Source organism: Cantharellus anzutake, assembly GCF_015039405.1.
Source record: "Cantharellus anzutake strain C23 chromosome Unknown EI90scaffold_112, whole genome shotgun sequence".
In the NCBI taxonomy this organism is placed as follows: Eukaryota; Fungi; Basidiomycota; class Agaricomycetes; order Cantharellales; family Hydnaceae; genus Cantharellus; species Cantharellus anzutake.
The window spans coordinates 119,950-144,394 of NW_024067062.1; the positions used below are offsets into that span (position 1 = coordinate 119,950).

At 49.4% G+C, this 24,445-nt stretch overlaps 1 protein-coding gene across 1 annotated transcript; it reads right to left on the reverse strand.

The window, feature by feature from the left end:
* Positions 1 to 2,106: 2,106 nt before the first annotated feature.
* On the reverse strand, positions 2,107 to 6,267 carry EI90DRAFT_3134040 (Endonuclease/exonuclease/phosphatase; the record flags this gene model as incomplete). Its single annotated transcript, XM_039064628.1, has 2 exons — positions 2,107 to 3,696; positions 5,449 to 6,267. The coding sequence occupies 2 exons, from the start codon at positions 6,265 to 6,267 to the stop codon at positions 2,107 to 2,109; spliced, it is 2,409 nt and encodes an 802-aa protein (XP_038909335.1).
* Between the last annotated feature and the right edge of the window lie 18,178 nt (positions 6,268 to 24,445).

The following is a 24,445-nucleotide window of genomic DNA, read 5'->3' on the forward strand; positions in this document are numbered from 1 at the left end:
CCTCGCTGTGGTATCCCCATTGTTTGTGCACGATCCATCAGTGTAGACCACGATATCGGTGGGGGGTGGGTCAGGGGTCGTGGGTTCGGGGTTGAGTGGGGGCGGCCGCGGTATTTCTCTGAAAATCCTCAGGTAACTTGATATTTCGTGTCTGTTTCAGGGGAGGGCGTTAATGATTTTGACGTTAGTAGGGTCGCCAAGAGAGTGGTGTTGTATGCTTTCCAGCTCCTGCCTTTTGGGGAGGGGGTTTTCCTTAGGCTGTATGCACGGGTTGAACTCCGATTTCAGGCTCCTGATAAGGTTTCCTGCTGTTTTATAGCAGGCACCCGGGTTTTTGCAGCCTTGCATTTTGTACTCTGAGCATTTTGGGCACGGGCATAGTCCATTCATAGTAGGGTTGTGGTCACGGTTTGCCGGTATGCTTGCTTGGTAGAGGAGGTCCTCTATCCTCTGACATTTATGGGTAAGTCTTAGGCATTTAGCCGTGGCGGAGTTCTCATTTACCCTCATGGTGTTAGATCTTCCTATGTGGTACCATGCCAGGAGGTTTAGGTGGGCATGTTAACATCTTCGATGGCGAGGTTGTACTTAGCTCCGGTGTTCAGGATGTCTTTTAGCTCTTGAGGCAAGGTTTTGCTAGTGTGACGTTTCTTATCGAGGATGTTTTGGGCGAAGATATCTACTATTTTCGGGTCGTGTTTTTCCCTTTCACGGATGCGCTTTGGGAGGGAGTGTAGTATTATCGCTTCTGCAGCGTTGGCTGCAGGTGGTCTGTTCGGTGCTCTGTCTACTATTTTTTTCAGTTTTATGATTCTTATCGCGTCGTTTCTTGCTTTTATGTTTAGGATGTTTCTTCCTCCTTCGTTCTGGGGGCCGCTCATGGCCTCCATGCTTACTGAGGGGATCTGCGCATCCCAGATGAAGTCTTTCACGATTTTGTTAAGTTCTTTTTCGATTTTTGGTGGCATTCCTTGGGCTTGGGCGTGGAATTGGGTCATACCTCCCATGACCATTTGTGTGATCAGTTTATGTCCCTCTAGGGTGGGGTAGGACTTTTTCCAATTTTTTAGGCTCACTTTGACTTTGGTGATTATGGCAGGCCAGGGGTCATGGTTATTGGGGTGATTGCCACATTGGGCTCCGAGATATCGCGTCGTTTGTCCATCCCGGAGAATGGTTATGTCATCGTCCAGGGTTCATTTCTGTTGGGGTTCATATTCCTGGAGTTCGCAAGGGTTTCCCTGTAAGTGGTCATACCAAGTGGGATTATGACTGATTTTTCGTTGTTGAATTTAGCGCCAGATGCGGTGCACCAGTCTCGAAGGATCTGGAATAGGGCCTCTGGGCTGTTGTCCTCGGACATGAAGACAGCTGCATCATCTGCAAATAGTGATAGGATGACCCTCTGGGATAGTGACGGGGTGTTTATTTCGAGCCCCTTTAGTTTGTCCGAGTTGCGTAGGGTAGTGGATAGGGGTTCGATCGCCAAGTTGAAGAGCAGGCAGGACAGTGGGTCCCCTTGTCTCACTCCGCGGTTAACATGGAAGTGTTTGCTGATGATGCCGTTTAGGATGACTGATGTTCTCGGGGTTGTGTACAGGGTTCTGATGGTTCTAATGGTGGGTTGAGGGATCCCCATTGCTTCGAGGGTTCGCCATAGATAATCGTGCCTGATTCTATCATAGGCTTTCTCTTGGTCAAGTGCAATGATGGCCCCGTTCTGGCCGATGATTTCGCATAGGTCGATCATGCGGTTGACAAGATCAATCTGGTCATGGATGCTTCACCCTTTTATGAAGGCCGCTTGGCATCTGTTTATCAGGGATGGGGCGAGGGGGGCTAGTCTGTTCATTAAGGCGGTAGTCATGACTTTGTATTCGGCGTTTAGTACTGTGACGGGTCTGTAGTTTGCGATTTCCCTCCTATCTTTTTTCTTAAAAAATGGGCATATCCAGCCCGCTGTGAATTCAGGGGCAGCAGAGCCACTTGTTTCGATATTGTTGTAGATTCTCTGTAGGAGTTTTATGATGTCAATGCCGTGACTGTCGTTCTTTTTTATTTTTCATCTTTCATTGAGCTTTTTATACAGTTCAGTTGGGATGCCGTTCAGGCCTGGAGCTCTTCCGTTTGGGACTGTTTCAGGGCTTGGGCGACCTCTTCATAACTGATTAGGGTGGTCATGGGGGCAGCTGTTGTGTCTGAGATGTGTTGGAGGTTTGATAGGTGTTGTTTTATCTGTGTCTCTCTTTCTTCAGGGGGGGTGGCATTTAGGTCTTTTAATTGGACTGAGTTGTAGTAGTCTGCTGCTAGTGTTGCCATTTCGGAGGAGTCGGTAGTGTATTGGGTTGGGTTTGATTGCGGGATTTTCATTTCATGTATTGTGTCTCTCGGCTTTTTATCTTTACCCCAGTTGCACCAATATTTATTAATGGATTCAGCGTACACTTTTCTGTTCATGCTTGCTGTGGTACTGTTTCTAGCTTGTTTGGTATTTTCGACTTCTCGGATTCTCTCGGTAAGGGCCATTATTTGGTATTGTTTTTCTTCGAGGTGGTGTGCATTCACATGAAGTTGGGCTATCGCTTTGTTTCGTCTTTTCTCTAGTCTGGCTAGCGTCGAGTTTATCTTCCTGCTTTTCGCTTTGGCAAGCTTGCGCGCTAGGTTTACTGTCTCCCTCAGGAAGTTTGGGAATTTGGCTTGGATTCTGCCATGTGTGGGAGGTTCACTTTCCTCGATTTCCTTCAGGGTGTTCCTTCCATACTCTTCGACAGTTGTGAGGAAGGTTTCGTCGTTTATGAGGTAGTCTGGAATGGCCCACCTCCCTTTGCCTATGTAAGGCGATTTCTGGTCATGGATAGTGACCATGATCATCTGGTGATCTGTTGTTGGTAAGTCCGAGTTTTCGATGCTCCATGTTAGGGCCTTATTGTAAAGTTCACCTGATGTGTAGATTCTGTCGATTCGTGACAGGTGGGTGCCCAATGTGTGCCCAAAGGTAAAGTTCGTTGTGGGTGGGGGGTTGGCTAGGCACCAGCCATCTTCTAGGCTTTTATCTTCCATTAGGGTTTTCAGGGCATTTACTGCGCTATCCACATCTCTGTGCGGGGGGAAGCGGTCCAAGGATTCCTCAACAACATTGAAATCCCCGAGGATGATGTTGACAGGGAGGCCGTTTGTCCGGGTGGCTAGTGTGTTCCAGAAGTTCGCATTGTTGGTTCCGGCTCCGTTGATGTTTGGGGCATATACTGCAATGATATTATTCTTTATGCCTGCAGGCCATTCTACCGTAGTCATGAGGGCTCGGCCGGGTATGAGGTCCGTTGTCCCTTCTGGGTCGTTTCTAATCATGTTCTTATTGATTATTAGTGCAACCCCATTTGCTCGTGTGTGGTCAGGGTCATGAGAGTGTAGGATGTGGAATTTGTCTTTGTGTCTGTGTTCTAGGTTTTCTGCTAGGGGACCATCTGTGTGAGTCTCAGAAACGGCCATGATAGCAATTTTATGATTAATCATCATGTTAGTGATCGAGGTCCATTTCTTCTTCGTGCGGTTGCTGTTTGCGCCTTTGATGTTGAGGGCTGCTATCTGGATTTGTCCTGAGACTGTTTTTGGGTCTCTGCCGCCTCTCAGGCGGAGTGGACTAGTTGGGGTTTGGGATTGTCCGTTTTCCGATCCTCGGTATCTTTCATTGGGTTTCTGTAAAACGGGATAAACATTCCACCCTCCAGGCACCGAGGGCAAGTTTGCCGTTGTTGAGTTGACAATGACCTTGTGATTGGGCTTTGTTAGTGATCTTTGTTTTTGGGCATATGGAGGTCCCTGGCTCAGTTGCCAGCCGATTTGCCAGGGGGTTGGGTTAGCGCTAGGCTTTCCTGTCGCCGGGGCTCAGTAAATTTGGGCTTTGTGCTTTTGAGGTTCCTTATTTTTATCGATGACATTTTTGTATATTACAGTGAGAGTATGATTGGGCAGCTAGATAATGCTTGTTATTATTTCTAGTGTGGTTAACAGTACTCTTTTGTATGTTTTTTTTTCTCAGTAGTGGTTTCGTGGTGGAGTTCGTTTGGGGTATTGGCCAAAGCTGTTACCTCTATGGGGGTGGCGGTCATATGGGATCGGGGGCGGGCCCACAGTTTGTTGCGAGGGGCCCTGTGATCTCCAGCTGGGTCCTTGTTGGTAGTTACCATATCCACGTCCTCGCCTTGAGGTGGTGTCATGTTTTGGGTAGCGTTCCTTCCATGCCCAGTGTTGGTGTATTGGGCATACGTGAAAGGAGTGGTCGATAGCCTTGCAGGTGTGTGTCATATCCGTGCATACCCGACCCCGACCCGACTTCCGGACCTCCACCCTCTTCACTTCCGGAGTCATAACCTACCGCTGCCGCTCCGATACTCACCTTCGGTCCTGGCAACACACCTCCTCCTTACCTCTCCGACCCTATCTCCGTCCGCTCCGATACTCATCTCGGACCGAACACCGCCCCTCTCGCCACCCTCCTACTACTCCGCTCCCCCTTCACAACACCTCCGCCCTCCCGTCATCCTCCTATGCTTCCCCCATCCATTCCAATACTCACCTTCGGACCTGACTACTCTCCTTTCCGCCACTCCTTCTTCCTTACCTTTCCCCTCTCTCCTCCCTCTGTTACTCCTCCGCCACCCTTCCGCCAAGTTACGACCTTCCACTGCTGTTCCGTACTTCGCACTTGGACACCACTCGTACCTTACTCCGAGCCTCCGTCATAGTCCCTACCTCGGACTTTGACTCCACCTCGGTCTTAGTCCATTGCATTGGTGACCTCATACTACGTAAACACCATTGCCAATATCCCTCGGACTTTCAACCCTGCCTCCGTAACCTCCGTAACCTCCGCAACCCCCGAGCTTCACGGATCGCCTTCGGCACCCTCGCCACTTGTAATGTATTTCTTGCGTTTTCCCCTCATCCCTATTTGGACTACTGCTTCTTCCTATTCTAGCCAGTTAGTCATCATCCCCACTTCCCCTCATCCTCCTGCCCCTCTGGGCCTCGCCCTCCCTACCTCCTTTCGGATGTATCACAGGTCCTGCCTTATGACCTTCGGTACCTCTCCACTCCTTCTACCCTTTGTTCCCGTTCGGACGTCTTCGTTCCGATTTGGTTACCCTTTGTTTTCCTTGTGCTTTTGCCCCTTCCATTATATATATCGGCGCTTGTACATACTCGTTTTGGTTTAGTCCGAAATCGACCTGAAATGCCCCCTAGAGACTTCCTGCTCACCTACTGTGAAATTAAGGACCAAATGGACAAACAGCAATGGCACAGTGCTCCGCTTGAGTCACTGAGGCCAAGGTCCCTCCATGCTAAGTCTCCGATTCCACTCCGGAGTCGTCTGTTTCCACCGGTTCTAACAGTGTGGCAGAGTCTATGGTAGTTGAAAGCTGTGCCTGCTTGGGTCCATTTCCCTACAAAGGTTGCCGATTTGAATATCTGAATCCATTCGTCGTGAAGGGAGTCTCGAGTGTCAGTTAGCACGCTGAGGGGGGGTTGCACATGGATTTCCCACATGGTGACTGCACTGTCCGTGGTGGGTTTCCGTTTTTCGTTTATGTTGTCTGCGGTGTCTTTGCCATTCAGGGCATATCCTCGTGGGGTGGCTTGGACACTGTCTACGATATCCATGACTTGGTCGGATGTCATGTCCATTTGTGCTAGGAATGGGAGGAATAACCCATTCGTGTCCACAATTGTGTCTTGGACGGCTGTGACGATGTCCTCCTCATCCTTGAGTCTTTTGCTCATACCAATTAATGAGGCGACAAAGGTTGTTGGTCTAAGTTTCAGGTCTATCGCTATAAACCCAAATTTCCGGCATATCCAGAGGTGTTCGTTGACCAGGAGGTCGGCATAGGGTGGGTTAAGACCTTGGACTAGGAAGCCCCACGGTTGGGCGTACTGCCCGTAGTTTTTCTTTCCTACCTCAGCAGGGAAGGGGGGAATGATTCTTACTCTCTTTGTTTGGTCCGGGAAGGCTCTTTCAATGAAGATTTCCATATTAGTTTGGAAGTTGCACGCATTTTCTTCGTTGTAGGCCGCATCCAGTGGCACAGCCAGGATAGCTCCTTCTGTGCGCATCCATTCTTCAGCTCTGGCTGGGTTAGCTCCTTCTAGCAGGCGGGATGGGCGGAGTCCATGTGCTACGAATTTCTCGAGGTCATGTCCGAGGGCGATCCAGTTGTAGTCCTCTTTTCCGTCTTTTGGTCTCTCTGCTTTCGCGGTCTCATACATGGCTAGGTTTGCATCTCGTTGATGTCCTCAGCGCTGGTTACTGGGTGCCAGGAGGGGGGGTACTCAGAGGGAGTTATGTCTGATCAGAGCATGTTTTCGCTCTGGTTCTCGTTCGTACTCGCCATTGTGAAGACATCCTGGGGGGCGTCCAGGTTTCCGGGGTAGAGTTGGGTGCCGGTCCCTGATTTCATGATGGATTTTTTGTGGAGATGGATTCTAGGAGGCGCTCTGGACGGTCCTTGTAATTTGGTGGCTGTCGGGGATCTAGCGTGCTTTCTTGTGTCTAGTTGTAATGTGTCCCTTGCATTTGTGGTCATGTACCTCAAGTTTCTGATTGTTAGGGGACTGGGGGGCCCATCAGGCGAGCTGCAGAGGTCGTCGTCCTCGCTTGTGGCCTTTGTGGTAATAGGCTGGGGTGGTATGGTTGTTGGGCTTTCGGTGGCCAGCTTTTGTCTGGGGAGGTTCTTCTTGTTTGAGAAGAGGGCCTCCAGTGTGTTCTCATCTTCTGGGGTAAGCGGGGCTGCAGACAGTGGTTCATTAAGGGGGAGTGTCTATTTTGGTGGCATCTCTGTCAGGGGGGGGATATTTAGGTGGTAGTGGGTTTACCTCCATGACTCTGCGAGTCGTTTTCTGGGGACACTGGGCTTGCAGCTTGCAGGCTGTGTGGTAGTTCAGCGAACTGCCTAGTTCCATCGGAACTACCCGGTAGATCTAGTAGCCAGCGTTGCTCTCAACGCTTATTTGGGTTCTAGACGCTCTTTGTCAATAGCCTTTGGCTCGAGGGTCTTCTCGACTCCTCGCCAAGGTGCTGCCTGAGCTTTAGTCCCCCCCAACAATTTCATTAGATTTTTTGGTTCATATTCATGTATTCATCTTTTCTTTTTTCTTTTTTTTTTTTTTCTTTGCATTGCGCAACGGATGCGGTTTTCTCTTATCTAGTTTCCTCCCTTTTCTAGTTTAACAACGTTGCGGTCAAAGCTCGCCTTTTCTCAAAGGCAGGTCCAGGCATCTTTTCTTATTTGCCTGGATTGTTTGGGCAGCACAATTGTGTATTATTGCATCATGTGCTGCCATTAGGTTTTTGTTAGAACTGTCAGGGATCAGTAACGACCCTGGACCCTATGCCAGCTGCGCATATGCGCGTGGGAAGTATGCCAGTAATTCCCATCTACTCCACTTACCTAAGCCCCGGTGGCCCGGATCATCTCCGGCATTGTTCTGGAACATTCTGTGATCATGTGATTCTATCGGCAATCCGTTTGGTTTCCTTATTGCTGGACTCTACATGTATATAGCTGACCCTAAGATGGGGATGTCCCTTTCCCCCAGCTTTAATCTCAACTAGGTTATTGGAGCATCCTGCGCGAGCATGTGCATCCCCTGACAAGAACTGGGTGAGGGCAGACAATTCTGGAGGGGAACTGGAGACTTAGCAAGGAGGGACTTTGGCCTCAGTGACTCAAGCGGAGCGCTGTGCCATTGCTGTTTGTCCATTTGGTCCTTAATTTCATAGGCGGCAAGCAGGAAGTCTCTAGGGGGCATTTCAGGTAGATTTTAGACTAAGGGCCTAAAACAAGTATGTACAAGTGCCGGTATATAATGGAGAGGGCAAAAGCACAAGGGAACCAAAAACAAAGGGGGTCTGAATCGGAACGAAGGTGTCCGAATGGGAACAAAGGGATGACAGAAGCGGAGCGGTACCGAAGGTCATAGGTCAGAACTTGTGGTACATCCAAAAGGAGATAGGGAGGGTGAAGCCCAGAGGGGCAGGAGGATGAGGTGAAGTGGGGATGATGACTAACTGGCTAGAATGGGAAGAAGCAGCAGTCCAAATAAGGATGAGGGGAAAACGCGAAAGATACATTACAGACAGCAAAAGTGCTGAATATGATCCATGGAGCTCAGAGGTCATGGAGCTTATGGAGCTTACAGAGGCGGGGTTGGAAGTCCGAGGAATATTGGCAATGGTGTTTACGTGGTATGAGGTCACCAATGCAATGGACTTAAGCTGAGGTGGAGTCAAAGTCCGAGGTTGGAACTATGACGGGATCTTGGAGCGAAGGTATGAGTGGTGTCCGAGTATAGGGTACAGGACAGTGGCAGAAGGTTGTAACTAGGCGAAGGGTCGGCGGAAGAGGGTCAGAGGGAAGAGAGGGAAGAGAGGTGTGGAGGAGGGGAGAGGTGTCAGGTCTGAAGGTGAGTATCAGAGCGCATGGAGATAGGGTAGGAGAAGGATGGAAGGGTCAAGGTGGCATGAGGGGTGAGAGGAGGAGTGGTGTCAGGTCTGAAGGTGAATATCGGAATGGACGGCGGTAGGGTAGGACTCTGGAGGTGGTGAAGATGGGGGTCCAGGAGTCGGATTGGGATCGGGTATGTACGGATATGACAGTTTTCCTTCACCTTTTGGGCGAAGTTGTTCACTCCCAGGTAAGTCCGAGGGTGGTGCTGTTAGGCACATCTTTGGCATGTGGCCATAGATTAATTCGAATGGGGCAAATCCTGTCGATGCATTTGAGCTCGCATTGATTGCAAATTCTGCCATTGACAGCTTTGCTGCCCAGTTGCATTGATCTGGTCTGACCATCACATGTAGTATCTGTACTACTTTTTGTATCATTCTTTCCACTTGGCTGTCACCTTGTGGATGGAATGCAGTTGTGAATTTCAACTGTACACCGAGTATTCGGTGTAGTTTGCACCAAAATTTTGATGTGAATTTTCAGTCTCGATCTGTAGACTGTGAAGTCTTACAACTTCGCAGTTCTAATGTGTTCATTGTTGTTTTTATTGGAATCAGGTGGACGTTGGACATCAACCTGCAGATGATTACCCCAAGGTAATCATATCCCAAGCTTGTTGGGAATGGACCTGTGAAGTCCATGGCTATTGATGACCATGGTGTTTCCAGGGTCAGGAGTGGGTGAAGCAGTCCAGGATTTCTCCTGACTTCCACCAGAAATATTGATGGAGGGTTTCCACTGTTTTCTTGGACCCTAGGTGTCCAAGTGTTTCATGGATGTTTTCAAGGATTATTCCTCGAATGGACTTCCTTTTGTAGTTCCCTTTCAGGACTACTATTTGGGTTGTCCCTTCTTCTCCACATCTTTTGTGGAGAAGTTCTTGAAATTCCTGGGATTCTCTAGGATTTCCTGGTGGATCTGGCTTTGCATGTATCCAGATTTTAACTCAATGAGGTCTTTTCCTTCGAATTGTTTTCGAAGGTTCTCTTCTGGAATTATAATTTCTCCCAGATTTTGGGTGCTCCCCCTAGAGCTTCCTCTAGGGTATTTCTTGTGTGTATTGCTGTGAGTCTCTTTTCCTCTGAGTTTTTACTCAGAGTACTGCTTAGCAGCAGTTCTTCATATTCCTCGACTCTGTCGGGGATGATGTCTTCTGCATTTTTATCCAGATGGATATCTGCCAACATGTAGTCATCAAAATGCAGATCCTCATCTGTTGACAAGTCATAGTACCATGAAAGTGCATCTGCCACTTTGTTCTTGTGACCTTCCATGTATTTTATTTGCAATTAAAGCTTGTGAAAAAGGCTTGCCATCTCAGGTGTCTACCTGAGTTGTGGTTTTTCGCTTTGAAATATTCCAAGGCTTTGTGATCCATGATTACTGTGAATTCATGGCCTCTTGGACATGAATGCGGCAGGGCGGCAGGTCTGCCACTTTTCGCCTTGTCCAATTAGTGCACCCATGCCCACTGGGCATGTGTCTGTTATGACCCAGATGTGGAGTTTACTTCTCTCTTCTTCTGAGAGGTTTTCCAGTGGATTCCACTGGATGGGCTTCAGAATTGGAGCCCTGCATGTGAGACATTTGATCTTGTCAAAGCATTTCTGGTGGAGTGGCGTCCACCTGAATATCTGCTTGTTCGAGCAGATTGTTTGCAGTGGCCCTGTGTAGCCACTGACGTTTGGCATGAATATCAATAGATATTCTACCATTCCCAGGAATCGTAGGACTCCTGTGTGGTCTACTGGCTCTCGCCAGTTGCGGATTTTCTCCATTTTGTCCACTTGAGCATTGTAAGCAGGCTAGGGATCTAACCCAGAAGGAAAACAGGAAAGGACAGGGACTGGATTGGTATCCAACAGGTCAGGGAAAAGGGGTAATGGTAATGGTAAATATGGTCTGGTGCAGTGCATGGTGTACTCCAATCAATCTCTTACCCCACCTCTCTGGGTGACACTAAGGCAAGGACTGATCCAGAGGTCTTCTTAATCGTATTCTTGGTCGTACTACCTACTAGCTTGGGAGGGGCAAACTTGGTAGTTTCTAGTCCAAAGGAAAAAGTAGATACATCCTCATGTACAGGTATATATGAGAAATGATCAAATAAAAATATCCGATGAGTCCCATGTGCTTAGGTGGGTCATATCGGCAACAATCAATATCGGAAAAAGGGAGGGAAAACAATAATCAAGAAAATAATAAAGCAATAAATGGTATCTGACCAAAAATACCCAACTCTATCCATCGCCAATAAACTCCCGCTAATCATGGATCTAATACTCCTAAATGACGCGTTTCCAACGGTATCAATATCGTCCAAATCGGTCCAGTGGTTGCTGAGATAAGTGAAATCCAATCTGAGTGTGGCTGCACTGCTGGGTGGGTGTGGGAATTTGGTCTGTGGGGACTGGAAATGTGTCTGAAAAAATAGGGAAAAATCATGGAAGGGTAGGAATAGTATATGAGGACGTGTATGATGTGTTTTGCGAAGTGGGGATGTGCTGGGATGGGGAAATCATGATATTTGGTTTGTTTGTGCAGTACCAGCTGTGCCCACCTACAGTGTGGATGCCTTGTTCATCCACATGGCTTCCTAGAACATCTAGGATCAGGGGAAATGGCTGGAATTTTTTCTGGCTTACATAGAACTTTGCCCCCTTGAGGCGAGTAAATAACCACAATAATGCTTTATTGTGGTTCTCCACTGAGCTTGTGCTGGTGAAGATGTCGTTGAACCAGACGTGTAGGCATCTGCCTACTTCTCCTCATAGTTCCCAGGTCAACATGCGCTGGAAAGTACAGGGAGTGTTGCAGCCCCCTGCTGCATTGTGTTTGAGTTGTATGTCCCATGGGGCATAGAGAACATCGTCTGGATCGACACGTATTTGTTCATAAGCATCTGACATATCGATCTTGGATTGGTATGTTGCTCTGGTGACTGATTCTTGGATCAGTCGCATGTCTGGCATTGGTGTGATGTCAAGAATCGTGTTCGAATTATGATTTCTCATGTCAATTACCGTGCACAAAGATCCATCTGCTTTGCAGATGCACAGCAGTGGGCATGCTTGCTCGCTGCTTGTGGGATACCACCATCCTGCTTTCATGTAGTGATCTATTTTGGTTGCTAGTGCTTCCTGTAGTGCTGCAGGACATCTCAGGGTGTTTTCCCGAAATTTCTTGTTCAGATCCTTCAATGGGATTCGATGGTTCACCTCCCTCAAGGGAGGCATTTCTAATGGCGCTGGCACCATTATGGTTTCAAATTTCTCTCTCCACCACTCCCTGAGTATTTCGAACTCGGGGCTGTTCATGGAGAGACCTTCCAGATGTGGTATGTCTGGGAGTTCTAGTCCTTCTGGACTAGGATTGGGCCAACCTTCAGGGTGCTTTTTTCTGATTACCCTGAGGTGTGTTTTTGTCTTGCCTCCCTGTCAGGGAGGCTTCTTTTTTGGCTGTTCTCAAGGCCTTGCTCGAGTTTTCCACCCATGTGATCTCATTGCACAGTCTTCACTGACTCCAAGGGTGTCTATGTTACCCTTGTTCACCGTTCTCACTTTATGAGACTGGAAGTCTAAGCTTACCTGGTTTTTATTTAACCAGGGGGCACCAAATATGGTGTCATATCTGTTGATGTTAATCACATCAAAATAGTGTTTTTCTATGTGGCCGTTGATCTCAATGTCCATGTTTGTTCCAAACAAGATCTGTGATCTTGTTCCTTTCGTCCCCATTTGGAGGATGACTGGGTTCTCCAATTGGAGGATTGGGATGTGGACTGCATGGATGAAGTCCAGCAATATTGCGTCCATTTTGGCCCCACTGTCAAATAGCATGTAGGCTTTTACACCTGCTATTTTTATGTGAGCTGTCAGCATTCTCTTTGTTGAGAGCAGTCTGTTTGCAGGATATTTTCCTGTGTCTTTTGAGATGCAGAATTTCACATCAAACAAGGGGGTCTGGGTTTCAATGGACTTTTGGTCCTTCTTCCCTTTCTCCTTGTTTTCCTTGGGTACTTTGGTGTATTTCCCCAATATTTTCTAACTGGCATGCCATGGCTGTAATATCCATACATACCCGATCCTGAACCAACTCCCGGACCCTCATCCTCATCACCTCCGGAGTCCTACCCTATCTCTGTCCGCTCCAATATTCACCTTCGGACCGAACATCACTCCTCTCGCCACCCTCCTCCTCTTACTCCTCCTCACTCCTCACGTCACCTCCACCCTTCCATCACTCTCCTACCCTACTTCCATCCACTCCAATACTCACCTTCGGACCTGACACCATTCCTCCTCCACTCCACTCCTCACTCCTCTCATCATCCTCCTCCCTCCAACCCTCTTCTGCCAAACCTCTGCCAAGTTACGACCTTCTGCCGCATTCCCATACCTTGTACTCAGACACTGCCCATACCTTCGCTCCGAGATCCTGTCTTAGTCCCGACCTTGGACTTTGACTCCACCTTGGCTTAAGTCCATTGCATTGGTGACCTCATACTATGTAAACACCATTGCCAACATTCCTTGGACTTTCAACCCTGCCTCCATAACCTCTGTAAGCTCCGCAACCCGAGCTCCATGGATCATACTCAGCACTTTTGCCAATTGTAATGTATCTTTCACGCTTTCCCCTCATCCTTATTTGGACTGCTGCTTCTCTCCATTCTAGCCAGTTAGTCATCATCCCCACTTCACCTCATCTTCCTGCCCCTCTGGGCTTCGCCCTCCCTATCTCCTTTTGGATGTACCACAGGTTCTAACCTATGACCTTCAGTACTGATCCCCTTCTGTCATCACTTTGACCTGTTTGGACGCCTTTGTTCCAATTTGGACCCCCTTTGATTTCCTTGTGCTTTCGTCTCCCTATTATATACAGGTGCTTGTACATACTTGTTTTGGACCTTCAGTCTAAAATCGACCTGAAGTGCCCCCTAGAGACTTCCTGCTCACTGCCTCTGAAATTAAGGACCAAATGGACATGTCATATCCATCCCCGGCCATCGACTCCCGATCCCTCCGATCCCTCCAGTCCACCTCTGCTCCTTCTTCACTAACCTCGGAGCTCCCGTATTCCGCAATCCCCTCGGTACCCCTCAATGGTCACCACCCCCTCCTTTCAATTTATTACCTATGCCTCCCTAAGTATGGAGCCCCGAAAGCTTCCGGACAGCTCCGACATCCGCTAGTGCACTCCCACCTCCACTGGACAATACACTTGCTTGCCCTGCAAAGCCCACCTTTGGGCCTATCCCTCCTTTCCATTTCTGGGTTATCGCCTGCCTTTCCGTTAACCCCATAACCCGACTCGTTGGTAATATTCAATTGGCTAATGTCTAACCCCGTTAGCTCCGCTCCGCTCAGCTCCACCATTTGCGGACCCACCCTCGCTGTAACTATATATACTTAACTTGTACATAGGTTACACTCCAGTAATAAAATCAACTAGAGTTTACCCCCTTCAGTTCTGGTTGCCAGTTAGTAAGTTAGGGCACGGACATGTTTACTTGGCACAGCGCTCCTGGCATAAGTTGCTGAGGCCGAAGCCCTCCGCCACGGAGACACTCCTTCGTCTCGATCAGGTCTTTGACAGGACAAACAGCAATGGCACAGTGCCCCACATGAGTCACTGAGGCCAAGGTCCCTCCTTGCTAAGTCTCCAGTTCCCCTCCAGAATCGTCTGCCCTCGCCCAGTTCTAACAATGGCCAGTTTGATTTTGTAATTTATGTCATCATGGTCAATGACTGACATTGGGCCCATCTTTATGGTCCTAATGTTAACTTCCTCACCCTCTGAATTGGGTGAGTATTGAGGTCCCTTGTATGGGTCCTCTACTTTGAAGCTTGATGCTCCGGAGTCACCAGAGTTGTTCTCTGGTTTTTTGTCTGATGAGTCTTCTGACTCTTCTGCTGATGTGTTCACAATTTCCATGGCAGCTATGCGCCTTGGCTTTTCGTTGCTCATAGCATGATGTTTAGGGCAATCTTTTGTTTGCCCTATTTTGCTGCATTTGCCGCAAATTGGAACTGACTTTTGGTCAGTTTTCCTTGAATTATTTGAGGATATATCCTCTTTCCATCTGGGTTTGGGCTCTTCAGCCTTCTTTCCTGATGGGAGAGCTCTACCATGGCTTGTGGTTGCCATGGTGGTTGTTTGGGTGTAATATCCCAATTTGTAGGCTGAAGACATCTTCAGCCCATCGATTATCTCGTCTAAACGAGACATTGCTTTTAACATCTCCTTGTTTGAGGAGAAGTCCACTGTGATTCTGTCATGAGCAATCATTTCCCTCTTCCATTCAAGGGGAATGTTGTTTAGAAACCTGGCATTGAAGGATGCCTGGTCTGGCAGTGTCACCATCTGGGATGCTGCTTTAGACAGTTCTAAGTAGAACTGTTTTAAGCCTTTTTCCACTCCATATTTAACATTGCAGTACTTCTTTGTCACATTCAACATGGCAGAGGCTTTGATGAAAGTTCTCATCAGTATGTTGAGAACTTCGAGGAACATGCCCTCATCTCCTCTGAGGAGAGTTTCATCTCAGAGTCTTATTCTGAGGTCAAACATGGGTCCCCCTAATCCATGAATCAAGCAGTCCAGATGGACTTTGTCAAATTGGGGACCTTTGCATCCTCATGAGGTGAGGAATCCCAGTAGTTCCATGAACCACTGCCAGAACGACTCCATGTCGTTCTCCCCTGACCTTTTCTTGTCAGGGAAAGCCAGCCCATTCTTTAGAGCTTCTGGCTTCACTCCCTCTGGGTAGGGAGTGAGTATTCTCACTTCAGCCATTCTTATGGCCTTTTCATACCATTTTTCCAGGTACTCTTCTTGCTCCCCTGCCTTTGCAGGGTCGCTATCCAATGGAGATTTCTCCTTTGGAGGGGTTTTCACTGGAGGGAGTCTCTCTCACAGTGTTTCCTTTGTTTCAGGCAATTTCACCTGAAGTTGTATCAGAATTCTCTCATTGTTTTGAGAGAGTATGATTGTGTTAGCTCTCTGTTCGAGAGGCTTGTCGAAGGTGGGGGTTTGGCCGAACCTTTGGTACATGCCAATTCTCCTTCTGATTTCTGAACAGTTCCTCCTTTCAGCTTCGTCTTCTCCTATCCTTGGGAGAAGGATCTCTTTTGCATCTCTGTCAAGTCGCTGATGATACTCCAGTGTACTTTCACTGGTTGTTCTTTTCGTGAATTTTTCACGAGTTCTGGTTTTATCCTGGCCCATGCCAGGGGTATTTTTTTTGTTTCCTCACTATTTTGTGAGAAATTTATTTCCTTCAGCAAGTCAGTTTTCTCGCTGATTTTATCAGTCAACATGTTGTAGGAGGGCACAGCAAGTACCACACAAACAAGGCCAGAACCACGTTTTCGAGGCTCCAACGAGCACCCTCAAGCCTCTGACAGATTTCCAATGCCCACGGCACATTTCCACATTTTTCCCTATTTTTCCGATGCATTTCCAGCCCTACAGTCAAGATTCCCATGCCTGTCAATGTAGTGGCCACCCAATTCCAGGCATATCTTGGATGGATTTGGATGAAATTAGTACCATTGGAAAGCTACGAGAGATGTTAGAACGAGGCGGAAACAGACGACTCCGGAGTGGAATCGGAGACTTAGCATGGAGGGACCTTGGCCTCAGCGACTCAAGCGGAGCACTGTGCCATTGCTGTTTGTCCATTTGGTCCTTAATTTCACAGTAGGTGAGCAGGAAGTCTCTAGGGGGCATTTCAGGTCGATTTCGGACTGAGGTTACAAGTTACTAGGTACATTGTATATAAGGAGGGGTCCGGAATCAAAAGGAACAAGGGTAGGACGAAAGGAGACAAAGGGAGATGGAAAGAGGAACAACACCGAGGGTCAAGTGTTTGACTCAATGGTGTTTCCCCAAGGAGGAATGAAGGGCCAAGGCCCAAGGAGGAAGGAAGGAGGTTGGGAGTGGGGAATGGCTAGCTGACTGAATAGAAAGGAAGCAGCAGCCCAAATAGGAACGAGGGAGAATAGCGGAATTGAAATGGACAATGCAATAGTTGCAAGGTCCGGAGTAAGTCCGGAAAGTCCGAACTCGGAGGTTAAACTCCGGAATATTGGCAAACGTAATTAAATGGAATGAGCTAACCAATACAATGGGTATAAGCGGAGGTGGGGTCAAAGTCCGAGGTCGGAGCTAAGACCAGAGGTTCCGGAGACGGAGATGCGAACAGGATTCCGGAGCGGAGGTCCGGAGTCAGGAGCATAGGTTTTGCGTACTCGTCTGGAAGGTGTCGAGGTTGGGGTCGGAACCGGAATGTTCCGGAGTCGGACCGAAGGTGGTGTTGGAGCCGGAGGTGGGATAACCTCTTGGGAGTCGGCAAGGAGAAGGTGACGGAAGGGAAGTAGGGCTCCGGAAGTCGGAGTTCGGAGTTCCAGGAGCCCGGAGCGGAGGTCGGGATTGTATGGATATGACAAGAGAGGAGAGTCCATTCGGGCAGCAGGAGAAGGTTGTTGGATGCTTGATTAGGAGGGATACTATTTCCATCATTCATTTTATTGTTTCTGATATTGTTTTCATTGCTTTTATTTGTATTTCCTTTCCATCACTTTCTTTGCTATTCTGTGTCGCCATAGAGGCGTATTTCTATTCTTCCCCTTTGCCCTGCAATCACTTATAGTGCCCCTCTTTTCCCTTCTCTCTCCTCATTCCTGCTTCCTCACTTTCTTCCTATTTTACTTCTTCTTTATTTTCTCTTTATTTCACATGGACAACCTTTCTTTGTACCAATGTACCATTGACCCATTCACAGCGTGCCCACGACACACCCGGTCCAGGCACCCTGGGTGACTTCCCGCTGTGCCCAGCACACATGCTCGCACCGGATGCCCTCAGGATCTCCCATGGAGACACCCAGGTGGTTATGGCTGTGTGCGAGGGTGATGTGGCATCTGTCATGTGACCCAAGCTGCATGTACATAAAGATACCTGAAGTGGGAACCAAAGAAGTAGCCTTCTTCTCACCTTTCCACTTCAGGTAAGTAGTATAGCATTCCCCTTTTAATAACAATAACACCTTTCCACTTCAGTCTAAGTGGCCAGGGACCATTGTCCCACATTGGACCTGTCAGTACACATGCCTGATCTGCCCCCTGCCAGGCTCTCAGCCCCGGACGCTACACCCAGGCTTCCTCGACCCTGAACGAGTCCCCCACACCTGGGTCGTCCAGGGCTAGGTGTGTCATGTGTGCATTGCAGGTGGGTCAATAATACATAGATATGGAGAAAGGTTGTCCATGTAGATAAAGATAGAACAAAGAACAAAAGAACAAAAGGAAGGAAGAACAAGAAATGAGGAACAGTGATGAAGGGTGAGGAATAAAGGTGAGCAGGATACCGGGTGAGGGTGGGTGGAGCTGGGTTGGGCAGGTGTGCCCTGACAGGCTGCCACTTGAAAATCATGGACTCAGCCTGTGCCCAGCTCCGACTCAGTCTGGGCTCTTGCAGCCCATGTGGGACATCCTAGGTGGGCAGGGGCGAAGGTTGAAACCTTCTTCTGCTGTCAGGGGACGACCCTGGGTCCCCATGACCCCTCTCTCTACAACCCACAACCTGACCTGTAACAGCCCATCTCAGGGCACAATGCTACTGTGGGTAAGAAAGTGAGAAGAAGGTTAACTTCTCACTTTCCCACAGTGGCCCAATATGGCAAAAACTTCTGGGGATACCCGGAAGTCACATGAAGGATAGGAACCAGGCCCGGAGCATGCAGCATGTGGAGCATGCAGGGCAGAAGCGCACACGCAGATGTGGGTGTGGGTGCAGGCTAGTCAGGGTGTGTGCCCTGACAGTCAGCTAACCTGTAACTCTGTTAGCTCCACTCTGCTTGGCCCCACCATTTACGAGGTACTCTCCAAAAGTGTAATCCTGCATCATGAAATCATGAGTCATGACATGTCACAAAATTTCATGACCCCTCATGACATGTCATGACAATTGAATTGAATCAGACATTTTTTACATTGAAAATTTTGGATTTCATGACAGTTCATGACAAATTGTCATGAACTGTCACCAAATTTCATGAACCATCATGAACCGTCATGTGCTGACAAGGTTCATGACAGCTGGTGACACAATATGACATGATGCCTCATGGAGGTTCATGAGTGGTCATGATGTTCATGACCTTTCATGACCTTTCATGACAGGTCATGAAGGTTCATGGAGTGTCATGGAGTGTCATATGTTTATTTTGACCTTTCCCCATCATGTAAAATGCTATGATGCATCATGGACATTCATAATGCTCCATGAACATGTATGATGAGTCATCAGCATGCATGAATATGCATGAGATGTCACAATCACTTATGAACTGTCATGTGACAGACCTTATTTGTGACAGCACTGACTGATCAACCTCCAACTCATGGACTTGTGTTGGCACTGCACTGAACTCTGCTTTTCCTCCAGCTGTCAGAGACCAGATTCGAGACGAAGGAATGTCTCCGTAGTGGAGGGCTTCGGCCTCAGCGACTTCTGCCAAGAGCGCTGTGCGTCCGTGCCCTAACTTACTGACTGGCAATTAGAACCTAGGGGGGGTAACTCTAGTTGATTTTACTACTGGGGTGTAACCTATGTACAAGTGGGATATATATATGGTTACAGCGGAGACGGTTCCGCAATTGGCGGAGCCGAACGGAGCGGAGCTAACGGGGTTTAAACATTAGCCGACTGAATATTACCAACGAGTCAGTTCGCGGGGTTAGCGGAAAGGCAGGCGATAACCCAGAAACGGAAAGGAGGGATAGGCCTGAAGGTGGGCTCTGCAGGGCAGGCAAGTGTATTGCCCAGCAGAGGCGGGGGTGCGCTAGCAGACGTCGGAGCTGTCCGGAAGTCCTCGGGGCTCCATACTTAGGGAGGCGTAGGTAATAAATTGAAATGAGGGGGTGGTGACCATTGAGGGGTACCGAGAGGATTGCGGAATATGGGGGCTCCGAGGTTAGTGAGGGAGGAGTGGAGTTGGACCGGAGGGATCGGAGGAACCGGAAGTTGATGGCCGGGGATGGATATGACAGTATCCCCTCCTTAGGCCTGAACCCTTGAAGGCCCAGAATTAGTAAGATGAGGGGAGCTGCACTTACAGGAAGAAAAGCAAATGAGGAAATGAAAATGAAAACGGAAGTGAGGAGCGGAGGGGAAAGGAGAAATGGGAGAGGAGTCGGGGTTCCTAAGGAGCTTCGGGTCCAGGCTTCGCTGGATACCAAGAGTGGAACGCTTCGACGAGGTCGGAGGTGTGATCGAGTTCGCCGGCAAGGAGCCATTGTGTCTCCTCGTCGGTCCCTTCATAGCCTAGCCACTTGACCAAGTAGAGCAACTTGTTGCGTCTACGTCGGTCGATCTTGGAGTCGAGTATCTCCTTGATCTCGAACTCCATCTCGCCTTTGATTTCTACGGGAGGCGGAGGTGGCTGGTGGCGGTTCGGAATGGTGTTCGGGAAGGATGGTTCGATCTGCGAGACATGGAATACCGGGTGAATGGCTTGCATGTTTTCCGGCAGGCGGAGAGTGAGGGAGTGGGTTCCAATGCGGGTGATGATCTCGAATGGGCCGAGGTTTTTCTCGGAGAGCTTTTTGGAAGGTCGAGTGGAACGGAAGTACTTGGCCTTTACGTAGACCGAGGTTCCTACTTCGAAAGCTGGGGCAGGGCTCCGACGAGAGTCTGCCGGGCCCTGATAACGGATCTGAGCGAGATGCATTTCCTCGCGAAGGAAGTGGTGGAGGGAGTCGAGATCGACGGAGTACTCTTGGGCGCGTACTGATGTCAGGTCTCGCTCCAGGTGAACGGTGATGTTCGGATGGTAGCCTTTGTTGGCGAAGAACGGGGAGACGCCTGTGGTGGCATTCGGAGCGTTGTTGTATGCGAACTCTGCGAGAGGCAGGAGTTCGGACCAATTGTCCTGCTGGTAGTTACTGTAAATGTGCAGGTACTGCTTGAGCGTCTGGTTCATCTGTTCGGTCTGACCGTCTCCTTCCGGGTGATAACCGGAGGTGAAGTGGAGGCAGATGTCGAGGGCCTTACCAAGTGAACGGAAGAAATGAGAGACAAACTCCGGACCCCTGTCAGAGGTGACGTGGGATGGAACTCCGTGCTTGGAGAACACATGGAGGAGGAAAAGCTTGGCCAGTTCCGGAGAGGTGATGGTATCGTGGGTAGGGATAAAAATGCACTGTTTGGACAGGCGGTCCACGACGACCAAGATGGAAGTGAATCCGGAAGAGGAGGGTAGCTGTTCGATAAAATCCATGGAGATGGAGTTCCAAGGACGTTTGGGGATGGGGAGTTGTTTGAGTAAGCCATAAGGCTTATGACGGGGGACCTTGGCACGGGCACATGAAGTGCAGGAGGATATGTAACTCTTGACGAAGTTACGGATGCCCGGCCAGGTATACTCACGACGCACTAGATCCAGAGTCCGGTTTTGCCCGAAGTGTCCGGAAAGTTGGTGGTCATGTTTGTCTCGCAAAACACGAAGACGGAGATCGTTAGAATCCGGCACGTAAATGCGATTGTCCAGCCTTAAGAGGCCTTCGGCATCAACGGACCAGCGGGAGTTGGGGAGGTTGGGGGAAGCGAGATGAGAAGAGATTGAGGTGTCGGAGGAGAGGGAGGTTAGGATGTCTCAATGAAGAGCCTCTGTGTCGACGAGTACGGCTGCTCGGATTACTGTGGCAGCTAGGAACGTAGCTCGTAAGGATGCAGTGAGCTGCTCCAAAGTGAAGACCGGTCGGAAGTTCTGCAGATTGACGCGAGCGTAGTCCATATCCCCTTCTTTGGGATAGACGTCCCAGCGTCTTGTCAACGCATCTGGTTTAACTCCGAGTCTTCCAGGACGGAATCGGACTGTCATGTCGAATTGGGAGAGGAACTCTGACCAGCGGGCTTGCCGCCGGGTCAAGAGTTTGGTGGTGGAGAAATACTCGAGGTTCTTGTGGTTGGTGATGACGTCGATTGGGGTTCCTGAACCTTCGAGGTAATGACGCCATGATCGGAACACATCATGAATGGCGAGCAGTTCCTTGTCATGGGTGTCGTAATTGAGCTCCGGTGCCGAGAGTGTTCTAGAGCGGAAAGCGACGGGGCGAATTTCTCCGTCATCACAGCGAATGGAAAGGATTCCGGAGATCGCGTAATCGGAGGCGTCGGTTTCTACAATGAGGGGGGCGTCGGGTAGCCAATGTGTGAGGATAGGAGCGGAAGTGAAGGCCTCTTTCAAGGTGTTGAAAGCAGCACGACAATCGTCGGAGAATAGCCAGGGGGCTCCTTTACGCGTGAGGCGCGTCAAGGGGACCACAATGTCGGAGTATTGGTGAATGAAACGCCGATAGAAGTTAGCGAAGCCAAGGAAGGATTGGACATCCTTGACTTTATGGGGCTCGGGCCAATCTTGGACGGCTTTGACTTTCTCGATGGACATGGTGAGTCCAGAAGGAGAGAGGCAGTAACCGAGATATTCCGTAGTGTCCGTATGGAACTCGCATTTCTTCGGATTGGCGTATAGGCCATGTTTGCGGAGTCTCTTAAGAACTTCTCGGACATGCTCCTGATGCGAAGCCATGTCTTCCGAGTAGGTAAGGATGTCGTCTAGGTAGACTACCACAGAAACGTCCAAGAGGTCGGCAAAGATCATGTTGACAAATCGCTGGAAAGCCGCAGGTGCATTCGTGAGACCGAATGGCATGACAAGCCACTCATAGGAACCATAGCGCGTGCGGAAAGAGGTCTTCCATTCGTCGCCTGCTGCAATGCGAACCAGGTGGTAAGCATGCCGGAGGTCGAGTCTGGTATAGATCATGGCACGGCTAGGTGCGTCAAGGAGGTCGGAGATGCAGGGAAGTGGGTAGCGATCCTTTTTGGTGATCTTGTTCAGCCCTCGGAAGTCGACGCAAAGACGGAGGGATCCGTCCTTCTTGTGGACGAAGAGGACCAGTGCCGCGTGAGCGGAAGTAGTGGGACGAATGAAACCGGAGGCCAGGTGTTCATCTAAGAACGCCCGGAGGGCCTCGAGTTCCGAAGGAGAGAGAGAGTACATGGTACCCAAGGGTGGGGAGGTGCCTTCCTCAAGGTCGATCTTTAGGTCGTGCTCACGGTGCGGTGCCAGCGTCGAGGCTTTGCTCTTACTGAACACATCCACAAACTCGTGATACTCCTTCGGAACGGCCGAGAGGTCGACGGAATCGGTGTGGGATGAGGCAGCCCTCAAGCGGCTTTCCTCGGAAGGGATGGTTAGGCTGAAGGATACCGATCCTTCAAGTCGGCAAGCCTTCGCGAATGCGGAACAGCTGACAAACTCGATAGATGGTAATGGAGGAGTAACAGCCTGTGACTGAGGTGCTGGTGAAACATCAGATGGTTGGATGTCGGACGACGGCAGTGGTGCCGGAGATGACGGGGGAGAGCTCGGAGTGACTGTCTTGGTAGGTTCGGAAGTTCGGAATGTAATACTGCTTGAGACCCAGTCAATCAACGGATTGTAAGCGGGTAAGCCAGTTGTGTCCTAGGACTAGGGAACATGATCCATCCAGCGATGTGACAAAGAAAGTCGTGGGGGTGATGTTTCCGGAAGCGAAGCGGAGGGGATATCAACGGCACGGGTTATGATTGAGTTGGTGCTACCATCAAATAGGCATACTTGTAGGGGTTTAATCTGGTATGTCTTCAAGGCCAACTTTTTTTACGAATGTGTCGTCGATGAAGCAGTCCGAAGACCCAGAATCTACGAGTGCGGGTACGTTCTCATAGGAGCGGAAAAGTTTATTTTGTGTCCTACTATTGGACAGAGGAGAAACGGAGGAGAAGAAGAAGAGAAGCGGAGAGAGGTGGATCGATCTACGGAAGTAGTCGGAGGGGGCGGAGGAGAGAGTGGTACATCAGCAACACTATCTACAACAGGTAGAACATTGCCCGAAGGGTCAACATTGAGAGGAGAAAATAGACCATTTGAAAGAGAAAAAGAAATGGGAATGTGGAGGGAGGATAAGTCGGAAATGGAAGACGCGTTTAAACGCACTTCTTTGAGCGCACGGAAGGAAGGATCGCAACCCCCAGTCCGTGCGGAGTCCACGGGGGTGCGGACTAATTTTTTGCTTCTGCGGAAGCGGATCCTTGCTCCTCGGTCTGGGCCGAACGGGCCTTAGACGCGCGAGAAGAAGACTTGGGACAGTCCTTGACCATGTGGCCAGACTGACCGCAGAACATACAAAGTTTCTCGTCGAGACGACGCTTACGCTCTTGTGGCATGAGCTTGCCGTTGTCTCCGAGTTTAGAAGAGAGGTCCGGTTTAACGGAGCTGGCCTCGGACTTCTTATTGTCCTTCAGAGGCCTACTACCGGAAGCGGAGTTGAGAGAGGAGGAGGAAGGGACGGGGTCGGAACGAGAAGCGGCGGTGGACTTGTCGAAAACGTTAGAGGAAGAGGGTTTCACGTGACGTGTAACTTCCGATTTACACTCCCAATAGCGTGCATCGAGAGTTTGGGAAAGGGTGCGAAGCTCAGAGAGAGTAGAGGGTTTACCTACTCTGGCAATATCATCCTTGATACGTTCCGGCAATCCGTTGTAGAAGAAATGACGAAGCGCGGCTTCTCCATAACCGTGAAGTTGAGAGGCGTGTCGATTGAACTCAACGACGTATTTATTGATGTGGTGCCCATCCTTCATGTCCAGTGTCATCAGTTGAACCTCGGCGTCGCCCACAGGATCGTGAGGGCCGAAGTTAGTTTGAAGTTCATTAATGAACTCTTGATAGTTGTTCATCCATCGCGGACGAAGCGTGGGATTCTGGTCGAATAACAGGTCCGGCTCGAACCAATCGAGGGCCATTCCCTTGAGGTAGGACTGCGCAAATATGACTTTAGCGCGGTCGCTAGCGAAAGCAAGGGGACGGTCCTGGAAATTGAGCT